Source organism: Prionailurus bengalensis, chromosome D1 (assembly GCF_016509475.1).
Source record: "Prionailurus bengalensis isolate Pbe53 chromosome D1, Fcat_Pben_1.1_paternal_pri, whole genome shotgun sequence".
Lineage (NCBI taxonomy): Eukaryota > Metazoa > Chordata > Mammalia > Carnivora > Felidae > Prionailurus > Prionailurus bengalensis.
The window spans coordinates 65,255,561-65,267,533 of NC_057346.1; the positions used below are offsets into that span (position 1 = coordinate 65,255,561).

An 11,973-nucleotide genomic window follows, 5' to 3' on the forward strand; every position below is an offset into this window, starting at 1 on the left:
ATTTATAAAGTTTGCAAATTTATAGCTGTTTTGGCCCATCAAATCCACACTGTAAAACCTACTGTGCAGGAATTAAAAGCACAATATTTATATTTGTATAAAACTAGTTTCTTTATTTAACACACTTCAAGGGACAAAAAACTAACAAACACTAGTATGGCCACCAATAAACAAATTTAAAGAAATGTTTACACCCAATATTAACAAATATTATACATCTATGAAAAAGAATAAAACATTATATATGATGATAGCCCTAATATATTATCAAATATGTAGAAATTAAGAGGTAAAGCATAGTCAATACCAAGAAATGCAAACTGTTGCCACCATTTGTTATATTTAAACAGAGTTTAGTCAGGCAGCGACCAAATAGCACATAGCTTCTCAGCACAGTCAGAATATATGTGAATCCACCTTTCTTCGCCACAATTTCATCAAAGCTTTTTTCATCTCACTGTTTCTCAAGCTGTAGATCAGTGGATTCAACAGAGGTGTAAGAAGTGAGTAAGACAATGACATCACCTTCTTGGTTTCTGGGGAATAGCCAGATTTGGGTTGTAAATAAGTCATACTGGCTGTTCCATAGAAGAGGGTCACAGACGTGAGATGGGAGGCACAGGTGGAAAAGGCTTTTTGCCTCCCGGTGGCCGATGGCATCTTCAGGATGGCAAAGAGAATCCGAACATAAGACAAGAGGATCAACACAAAAGGAACCATGATAATCAAAACAGTGCCAGTGAACGCATAGATTTCAAACAGAAAGGTGTCTGCGCATGCAAGTTCTAGCACTGCTGGGGTTTCACAAGATATGTGATTGATTTCATTGGGGCCACAGAAGGGAAAACTGAAAACCCATGTGGTCTGCACAGTACCTAACATAAAACCTAAGAGCCATGAAATTATAAGTAATTTCATGAAAACCCTTTTGTTCATAATCATTGGGTAGCTCAGGGGATGGCAGATTGCAGCAAATCGGTCATAAGCCATCGCCCCCAGGAGAAAACATTCAGTCCCACCAAAAAAAAGAATAAAATACATCTGTGCAAAACAGCTCACAAATGAAATTGACGTTTTCTCAGTGGAGAGGACCACCAGCATTTCAGGCATAATGACTGCACTGAAACTCACATCCACCACAGACAGGTTCTGCAGGAACAGGTACATGGGAACGTGGAGGCTCTGTTCCAGGGAGATGATGACTATAATGATGGCATTTCCCATCAGAGTCCCAAGGTAAACAACCAAGAAAACCCCAAAGAGCTGCTCTTGGAGTTCAGGAAAGTTAGAAAAGCCCAAGAGGATGAATTCAACCACAGAGCTTTGATTTTGCCTTTTCATTTCAGTGGTGGAGAGTATATTATTTTGATGGACATTGCATAAAAATTATGAAGTCACGGTCCAAAAGCTAAGAATCTATGTCTGAAATTCACCCCAGATACTCTCGACAGAAGACATAAAAAGGAACACATCCTGACTAAATTCAGTTTGCCAATTTTGGAAATGGCCAATTACTTGGATTAATAAGCTTTTAAAATAAAAAGGAAGAAGTGAAGAATACTGGCTCAGAAGTCTTGTCTGAAAAGCAAAACATAATATCAAAATGTTTTTGCAACTTAATATAATTTGATTTAAACCTAGCCTTAAAACAAACATAGATATTTTATAACCGAGGTTCCATTCCCATCACATTGCTATCACTATCACCTCTTGTTCTCAATTTTATATAAATAGGTATTTTTAAAACTACAAAAAATAAAGTATTAAAAAGTATACAAAGGAGAAAGGTACACAACAAATTTTAAAACAGCCTAATGAATCAGTGTTATAGCACAGTTGATTAACATTTATTATAAATATTCATCATGTTCAAAATACCTGTATGAAACTTGGTTAAATATGAAAACTCTGCAGGAACCTACAAATGGGTTTCTAGTTAGATGTATCTATCTTAGATGATCTGTAAATAGGGTGTATTGTCTTCAGGCTTATTGATTTTTGCAAAGGCTGTCATGGCCAATTACATTGAGATTGGCCTATATGGGAAATTTTAAGGGCCAGTTCTCTATGGCTAATCCTTGTGACCATGATAGTGAAGAATCATCCAATTTTGATCATTCTAAATCTGTGATTTGAACATTTACTCTCTGTCTCTCTCTGTCTTTCCTCTCTCTCCTTTTATCCTTCTCACGAGTTAATATAATCATTAATTATTCAACAAACACTGATTGAGCACCTACTGTTTTCTAGGTTAGGAATCTCAAGGACACAATGGATTCCTCGTCTCAATAGAGAGCTGGAAACGCTATGTAAAATAGCATTCCACTGTTACGTCATACTCCAATATTATGTCTTGTTCTGTGTTTCTCCATTATCATTATCTCCATTTCTCCATTATCATTACCAGCAGACATTGTATCTATATATTAATGGGGCAGATATGATTTACACGTATACACAAGTATAAATTACATATTTATATTTATAGATTACACATGTGTAAAATCTAACTCCATCTCTAAAATCTAAACTCCAGGAATACAAAACTTTGGTTTTTTTCTATGCTATTTTCCCAATGTCTACAACAGCCCATACCCAATAAATGATACTAAACCAACATTTTATGAATAATGGAATTAAAAAATGAGGAAATCCAATATATATGTAAGGAATCCAATCTTGAAAAGAGTGAAACCAAAAACAACACAGTTAGGAACCAGAGGTAAAAACAAGGGGGCTATTAGACATTTCTGTGAGGGATCCAACTCTTCTGAATGGAGAAGGGGGGCGAACAACTACAACCATAGCATGTCACCAGTAGAAGGTACAGTAGGTGGAAGAAGGCATAAGGAGGAGGGAGGACTCATTCAAGTCAAGAGTATTGGATGACATCCTAGCATTACAATGGAGGCCTACTGGCCTTTGTGTGATGTTTTGAAAACCAGGAGATATACACTGTGGGAGATGAAGAACCCAGGAGAACAGAAGGACGCAGCAAGCTAAAGACATTTCATGGAGTCTTGAGAAAAGACCAGTAGGATATTAAGAGTAGGATATTCGTGGAAAGCAAGTTGATTTATTTATGAATTTGGCAATATCATTCATTAAAATCACATGTCCATATTAACTATGCTGATTATAGTTTGCATTTTGAAAAGTCACCAGAAATTAGTAAAATATGGTCACAGGATCAAACACTTAAAACCCATTTCTAATGAGAAAAACAGTAATGTGTGTTAAGGTCCAAATATTTAAAGTGGTAGGTTTTGAAAATTGGAAAACTTAAAGCATAATGTAAATAAAATAGAAAAACTTTGTAGGACTGATTGTAAGCATCGGATGAGGGCAAAAAATGTTCACAACTGGTAACAGATCACTGACTACAGTGGCTGCACCTTTTCTCTGTAACTTAGAGACCCTGATGCTGTCTTGGAGAATTCCTGAAAAGAAATATTTAGCCAGAGCACTACCTAAATAGGCTTCAAACTTTCAGATGAAAAGGTAGGAGTTGCACTTATTTACCAAGTTCCCTTCCAGTTGCAAAATTCTAACATTTGATGATTAGTGTGCGCAAAGTCTTTATACCCCTAATTATTGCCCAAACTTTTCTCTGCAAAGAAGGGAAAGAGAAATCAACCAGCTACAAAACCAAGGAGTCCATGGAGTCAAATGTGTCAGCTCTGTCTAGTGACCCCTGAGCACAGAGACATCACTTCAACAGCATCTCCAATGATCCGCTAGAGAGGAAGTATACATGGGAAACCCACAAACACATACACACAGCCGGATCCTCCCTTTCTTACCTACTGACTCTGTCTCTTTAAATTTCTAAATACTTTATCTGAAGCTTAAACTCCACTCAAAAGCCACCTTCTGAATACAGTTCAGTGCTTCAGGGCACTGATTCTAGAACTATATATGACATTGAATCATATGCCCTGTAGAATCCTTCCCTGGAGAACTTGGAATCACTTCACAAACACTTTCTCATATTTTGGCATGATGACTAAAGAGGCTGGACCTTGGCCCCACAGGTGAGAAACCTCAAGAGCACACACCTGGAGCACCACTCCTTCATAGTCCTTTGGGGAATAAATGCCTCTTCACACAAGAGACACAGTTCACCACCGCATCTCCAATAGCAGGTGAAAAGAGAGTTGACTAAAGGTCGTAAATGGGGAAAGGAGAGATGAGTGGTATGACAGTGTGAGCAAAGGCAGGTGAGCTAGAGGTGGATGATGATTGGATGGAAGGCACAGTTTGGGCAATGGTGGGAAACTAGCTATGGCAAGTACATTGAAGCCCAGGGGTAGAAAACGGATTGCTTACTCCTAGCATCGAAGAACTTTTGATCATTTGTAGTAGAAATATAGAGCCACTGAAAATGTTTGACAAAGTGTCATTACAATTGATTTCATCAAAAGAGCTTTTAAAGTATGAGTCAGGAGTACTGGACTAGCTCGTATGATTTGAACAAATCATGTAACTTAACTACTTCTCTAACTTTCTCTGTAAAATAAACATAATGCGGTTAATCTCACTGAGTATATGTGAAAATCAAGGGGCTCAGGGATCCATCTACACTAGCTTGAACAATCAAGGAGACCATTTGGCTCAGTCCCCACAGAGTGAAGACATGAATCACTCTGAAGACTTGGATCAGTCCTGAACTAGACAGACGATGAGGCTGAATGCAGGTTACCTTTTTCTCTTTCTCACTGCACGTTTCTGGAGCAGCTTCCGTTCTCAAGGAAGCTCACCTCCCCTGGCAGCAATAAGGCTGCCAACAACACTTAGAGATTCATTGTGTCTACTCTGCGTCCATGGGAAATGTATCCCTTATCCTGACAAAAAGGGCTTTGCATTCCCACATTCCATCCAGGAATGTCATTCACCCTCCTGGAATGACACCCCAGGCATGAAGCATTCACATGCACCAGGCTTGGGAATTCTGCCTAAGATGTATTCTCCCTGATTCTTAACCCATGTCCCTTGGGCACTTGTGTCACACATGCTCTGTTTCTTGATGTCAGTAGCGATAATACAGGTGATATGCGGTTTGGGAGAGGTCAAGATGTAGAGTCAGGATTTGTGCACTTCCTACATGTAGATTAGATGTCAATGAAATGTGTACAAGTATGTCAGATACATGCAAAAAGAGATAAAAAGGAAGTAATATTAATGTCAAACTATAATTTTATAGCCAATAGTACTAAATAGAAGAACAACGAAAATGTAGAGAAATTAACACACCATCCTCAAAGATTGGCAGACAAAATAGACCATACAGACATAAAAATGAGAAGGTTATAATTTACCAGACGGTAATGAGAGAGTAAATATAAGAGAGAAACAACATTTTTTACATTGCTAACTTTGTTTTCTTCCCAAAATATGTATATGATATTTACAAAGAGTCATCATATACCTGTCAGAATGAAAATATAAATAAATACACAATAGTTGGCATTTGTACACATGACATACTCATACACCAAAACAGCAGAACAACAGCCAAATGTAGAAAAGAAAACTAAAGCCTTGGAAATTTCAAAACACCCTGAAAGTATCTCTTTAGCTAACAGGATGTTGGAAATGAAATTCAGGCCACTAAGATAGCATTTGCAAATGAACTTATCACATTTTCATTCATCGGTGTGTCCAGAACTATACTCCTGGTCTTCCCCTAAACCTGCTCCGCACTCAGCATTCCTCATCTCAGGGAACGGCAGCTCAAAGCTTCTAGTTCCACGGGCTGAAAATCAAGGAGTCATTTGTCCTCCAAACCCATGTCAACGCCATAACCTATCTGTGGCTCTGTCTTCAAAACACAGCATATCCCTTGCGAGCATTTTCTCTTTCTTTGAGCTAATACCCTGATCCAAGCTACTTTTGTCTTTCAATCGGATAATAGCCATGGCCTTTCAACTTCTCCTTCCTGCCTTGCCTCTGCTCAAAACCCTCCAACAGCACTCTGTCCCCTTTGGTTAGAAGCCAAACCCATGGATTAATGATCTCCTCCCCCATTATTCTGTGAGCCAGCTCCATTGCATCCCCTTGTTCCCTCTCACTCAGCCATTCTAGACTGCTTGCTGGTCCTCGATTCCAACAGCTATGTTCTCATCTCATAGCTATTGCCTTTGTTTTGCCCTGCACACGGACTCTGACTCACCAAAAGACTAACTCCCTTATGCCTCTTTGCTCCAGGGACAGCTTCTCCAGGACATCTTCCTAAGTCAGCATATGCAACAGTCAACTCCAGCCCCACCCTACTGTCCTGATTCATTTTTCTCCACAGCATTCCTCAGCACAGATACATCTACATCAGAAGGACACGGGAAGGTTAAGAACAAAAAGTTGGAGAAAGATCTTCCAAAATGCTAGCCAAGAGAAATTTAGATAACTATATCATTATCAGAGCGAGAAACATTACTAGGGATGAAGAGAGTCACACTTCGTAACGAGAAAAGGTTCAACCCCCCAAGAATATAGAACAATTCTAAATCTGTGATAAACAATAATATGGCTGCAAACATAACAAGCAAATATGGACAGATACACAAGGGAACCTAAAGCACTATCACTCATAGCAGGAGACTGCAGCATGCCTCTTTACGTAATTGATAGAAGAAACAAATAAAAATCCATAAGGACAAAGAAAATATTCACCATACAACTTACTCTAGCACACATAGAGAACTGGGTATCCAACACTGGGAAGAAAGCACATCGTCTTCAATCGCATGCAGGACGTGTTCAAATATCTGACAATAAACTGGGCCACAAAGAAATTATCCACAACTGTTAAAGCATTTACACCATACAGGATGTTGTGCGACCACAATGCTATTGCCTGGGCGTCTATAATTGAACATAACTGGGAAATAGCAACCTGTTTAAACTTGAGGATTACTTTTGTAAATAACATCTGAAACACAATGAATAGGCAAGAAAATTAGAAAGTATTCTGCAGAAAATAATAGTGAAGCACAGAAGGCATCTACTGCACAAAAGTAGGCATGAAAAATGATGAATCAAGTGTGCACTTCCAGGTGTTAGATAAAAACAACAAAACATAGGAAAGAGATAGCGAAGATCATTCATGAAGAAGCATCTCTTAGTGAAATGGAAAGTCAGCACACATAGAGAGAGGATCAAAAAAGCCAAGCCAAACACAGTTCAAAGTCCAGTAAATCATAAACCTGTGGTTGGATTAATAAAAGATAGAAAAGAAATATAACCATCATCAGGAACTTTAAAACTGGGCATCACCACTGAACGTGCAGACATTATGAAAAATATTGTGCCATATATTTGAAGGTTAGATCCTACGAATGCTCAGAGATATAGAACTTACCAAATTGCAACTAGAACAGAAAATTTACGTCCAAAAACTATTCAAGATATGAAATTGGTAATTAAAGCCTTACAGAACAGGAAACCCCATGCTTAATAAATTTGTTCATAAATGTTACCAAACATTGAAGGAAGAAATAAATTCAATCCTCCATAAATCTATCAGAAAATTAAAATGGGGTAAAGTTCCCAACTACTTTTGGAGGTAGCATAACTGTAATATCAAAACAGAACAAGGACAGTGCACAACTGGAAAATTTGCAGGCTAATCTTCATGAGTGTGGATACAGAAATCCTAAAAGGGAATCAGTGGAATGTATATTAGAAAAGTAATACATTGTGACCAAGTTTATTTAGTCCCAGAAATGCAAAGTTGGTTAAATATAGGAAAACCAATCAACTAATTCACCACATTAATGGATTAATGGAGAAAAATCTCCTAATCATTATGATTGATACAGAAAATATATTGAAAAACTGAACATCCATCCATGATGAACTCTCTTGTAAACTAGGGATGTGAGAAAGCTCCCTCAGTCTCATCATGGATATCCTCATACTGTAGCAAAAATTATTCTTAAGAGAGACACATGAAACCTCATTTCCTTTGAGATGCTGAGCACAGGAAAGATGCCCACTATCACTGTTTCTACTCAATATTGCCCTGGAGCATGTAGCCTGTAAGGCAAAGGGAATAATTAAAAGGAGAAGGATTAGAAATGAGAAGATAAAACTGCTCACTTCCACATATGCTATAATTATGTGCCTAGAACACGTTAATGATCCTAGAATGATGTATTACCATTAACAACAAAGTTTAACACATGTTCTGGATAAGGAATCACCACAAAAGTAACTTTACATCTAAGAACAGCAGCAACTGGTATAAAATTGAATCCAAAAATTTCTGAAGTATCAAGTTAGTAATAAATCTAACAAAAAAGGACAGGATCACTATTACAAAAGTGTTTTTTATATACAAGGAAAAAATTTTGGAACATGAAAATTTCAAAATATTTCTAAGAATTAAGTATTTGTGAATAAATCTTAAAGCTGTATAAAGTCTACATTGGGAAAAAGTCCATAGTGAGATAGCTGAATTACAGTTTGCATTGTGTTGCTGTAAAAGATGAAAGCTCCAACTGTGATTATCAGAGTGGTTGACTTCTGATGTTGTGTTTGAATAATGTTTGAGCCTCACTAGTAATTCAAAACGCAAATCAGGTGAATAAAGTATTGAGGAACAGAATATCTAGAACTGGAAAGAACTTTGCAAAGTGACATACTCTTGTGGAGGATGTGGTTGGAATAACCTTACCTTATGTTAGAAAAATCTAACATAATACCACATTAGTAATCTAGCATGACACTCTTTGGCAGTTCTATTTCTTGAAATTCAGTAGATACTAAATGCACAAGATGTGTGGAAGGATGTTCATTACAACAGTTTCATAATCATGAAAACTTGGAAGTAAAATATTCACTTAAGGAAATAGGTCACATTGATTATGTTTACTCATTTGGAATGGAATGCATTTATTAAAAAGGATGAAGAGGGGCGCCTGGGTGGCTCAGTCAGTTAAGCGTCTGACTTCAGCTCAGGTCATGATCTCATGGTTTGTGAGTTCAAGCCCCATGTTGCACTCTGAGCTGACAGCTCGGAGCCTGAAGCCTGCTTTGGATTCTGTGTCTCCCTCTTTTTCTGCTCTTCCCCCGCTCATGCTCTGTCTCTCTCTCCTTGAAAAATAAACAAACGTTAAAAAAAAAAGAAAAAAGGATGAAGCAATATACATGCAGACATAAAATGATATCCTTAAAATATTGCATGAAATGGAAAAGTTAGAAAATAGACTGTGAACTGTTCTCCTATTCTGATAAAAAGACATGTATGTACACATACCCAACACTTCAATGTACATAGAAAAACTCAAGAGACTGGACATAAACAATTTAGAGTGATGACCTCTAGAAATGGAACTAGGAATGAGAGTTGAGATGCTTTTTCGAGACCTTTGCATTATTTTATGTATCTATGTACTCTTCCAATTTTTAAAAATAATTACCTTTGTAAAAAAAATTAAAAGCAAGGCTTTTGTTTAAAAATACAAACTGAAATGCAGCTTTGTAAGTATCAAAGTAAAGATGGCACTAGCATCCTAGAAATTTCCCCAAACAGCAATAGTAATGAGATAAATCTAAATCTCATATTCAGAAAAACTGGTACATATCTTATCCAAAATCACAATAGGTGAAAGGGGTTGCCAAAAACAGTGAGGGTCAAAACATGATGCATGAATATTCAGAGGGGATTCCACAGGGGCAGTTCGGACAAAGCTAGAAGAGTTCTCTAGAACTTAGGGTTCTGAAAGTTTAGTCCAGTCCCTGGAACAATACCTTCAGATCCGCCAAGGAACTTATTCTAAATGCAAATTAGCAGGTACCACCACAGATCTCTGAAACATACACTCTTTGTGAGAAGAGAAATCTATGTCTTTATCTCCATCCAGGTGATTGTGATGCCCTACAACTACAATGGAGAATCATCACAAGCATCACACCGTGGTGGACAGAGCAGTCATCCTGCTGTTTGAACCAGGAGAGTTGGTCGGGTACCTGGTGGTAAAGGCTTCCCTGGACCTGCTCTGACACAAGGGAAAAGCAGGTAGGCATTGATGATCAAAGGATCACACAAATACACCATGGTTTCAGGAAGTTATCTAACAGGAGAATAATACAGGGCAATGTGAGCTCTGATTATCTGATGACAGAGGATAGTAAAGGAACAACTAGCTCATCTTTATTGTAAAGATATCAGCTGTGTTGTACACCAGTGCTTCTCCAACTTCAAAGTGCATCCAAGTCACTTGGGGATCCTTTTAATAGGGATCCCTATGGATCTATATGAATCCCTTGGAATTCACTAAGTCCTGGGTAAGACCTAGAATTCTACATTGTTATATTTCATATGAAGTCCTTGTGTCTGAGCAATAATTGACTAACAGGTTTATAAAGAATGTTACTATCACGTTAATGTGACGCATACGCTTCATCCCATCAGAATCACTGTAAAGAATGTATCAGAAATAAATCATCACTACATATGAATGTAGGGAACAAGGTGTTTATTGAAGCTTCACTTTAATGACACGATCCAGTAATGGCCTAGATCATACTAGAGGAATGATGAACTGTTGTATTATATATTATATGAAAAATGAATGACAACAGTACACTATCAAAAATAGGGATCCCTATTATTGAGCCTGGAAAAATAACAAATTAGGCATGTTCATACTGAGGAATATAGAAAGTTTGGCCATTTATTAAATTTAAATAGAGTTCAGGCAGTGACCAAATAGCACATAGCTTCTCAACATAGTCAGAATGCATGTGAATCCACCTTTTTTCGCCACAGTTTCATCAAAGCTCTTTTCATCTCACTGTTTCTCAAGCTGTAGATCAGTGGATTCAACAGAGGTGTAAGAAGTGAGTAGGCCAATGACATCACCTTCTTGGCTTCTGGGGAATAGCCAGATTTCGGTTGGATATAAGTCATATTGGCTGTGCCATAGAAGAGGGTCACAGACGTGAGATGGGAGGCACAGGTGGAAAAGGCCTTTTGCCTCCCGGTGGCCGATGGCATCTTGAGGATGGCAAAGAGAATCCGAATATAAGACAAGAGAATCAACACAAAGGGAACCACGACAATCAAAATGGTGCCAGTGAATGCATAGATTTCAAACAGAAAGGTGTCTGCGCATGCAAGTTCTAGCACTGCTGGGGTTTCACAAGATATGTGATTGATTTCATTGGGGCCACAGAAGGGAAAACTGAAAACCCATGTGGTCTGCACGGTAGCCACCATGATCCCTGAGACCCATGAGAACATTACTAATTTCATGAAAACCCTTTTGTTCATAATCATTGGGTAGCTCAGGGGATGGCAGATTGCAGCAAATCGGTCATAAGCCATCGCCCCCAGGAGAAAACATTCAGTCCCACCAAAAAAAAGAATAAAATACATCTGTGCAAAACAGCTCACAAATGAAATTGACGTTTTCTCAGTGGAGAGGACCACCAGCATTTCAGGCATAATGACTGCACTGAAACTCACATCCACCACAGACAGGTTCTGCAGGAACAGGTACATGGGAACGTGGAGGCTCTGTTCCAGGGAGATGATGACTATAATGATGGCATTTCCCATCAGAGTCCCAAGGTAAACAACCAAGAAAACCCCAAAGAGCTGCTCTTGGAGTTCAGGAAAGTTAGAAAAGCCCAAGAGGATGAATTCAACCACAGAGCTTTGATTTTGCCTTTTCATTTCAGTGGTGGAGAGTATATTATTTTGATGGACATTGCATAAAAATTATGAAGTCACGGTCCAAAAGCTAAGAATCTATGTCTGAAATTCACCCCAGATACTCTCGACAGAAGACATAAAAAGGAACACATCCTGACTAAATTCAGTTTGCCAATTTTGGAAATGGCCAATTACTTGGATTAATAAGCTTTTAAAATAAAAAGGAAGAAGTGAAGAATACTGGCTCAGAAGTCTTGTCTGAAAAGTACAAAATAACATTAAAATTCTTATGTAACTTGCACAATACATAGTTT

The 11,973-nt window shown here is 38.1% G+C and overlaps 2 protein-coding genes across 2 annotated transcripts; both read right to left on the bottom strand.

Annotated features, from left to right (window-relative positions):
• Positions 1 to 396: 396 nt before the first annotated feature.
• On the bottom strand, positions 397 to 1,356 carry LOC122482671 (olfactory receptor 10A3-like). The gene has a single exon (XM_043578985.1). The coding sequence runs from the start codon at positions 1,339 to 1,341 to the stop codon at positions 397 to 399; it is 945 nt and encodes a 314-aa protein (XP_043434920.1). The 5' UTR covers positions 1,342 to 1,356.
• Positions 1,357 to 10,735: 9,379 nt separating this feature from the next.
• Positions 10,736 to 11,680, bottom strand: LOC122482672 (olfactory receptor 10A3-like). The gene has a single exon (XM_043578986.1). It carries the CDS (start codon positions 11,678 to 11,680, stop codon positions 10,736 to 10,738), a length of 945 nt encoding a protein of 314 aa, XP_043434921.1.
• Positions 11,681 to 11,973: the final 293 nt, after the last annotated feature.

Coding starts and splice junctions, on each gene's coding strand:
- LOC122482671 (XM_043578985.1), bottom strand. CDS start 1,341: ATGAAAAGGCAAAATCAAAGCTCTGTGGTTGAATTCATCCTCTTGGGC.
- LOC122482672 (XM_043578986.1), bottom strand. CDS start 11,680: ATGAAAAGGCAAAATCAAAGCTCTGTGGTTGAATTCATCCTCTTGGGC.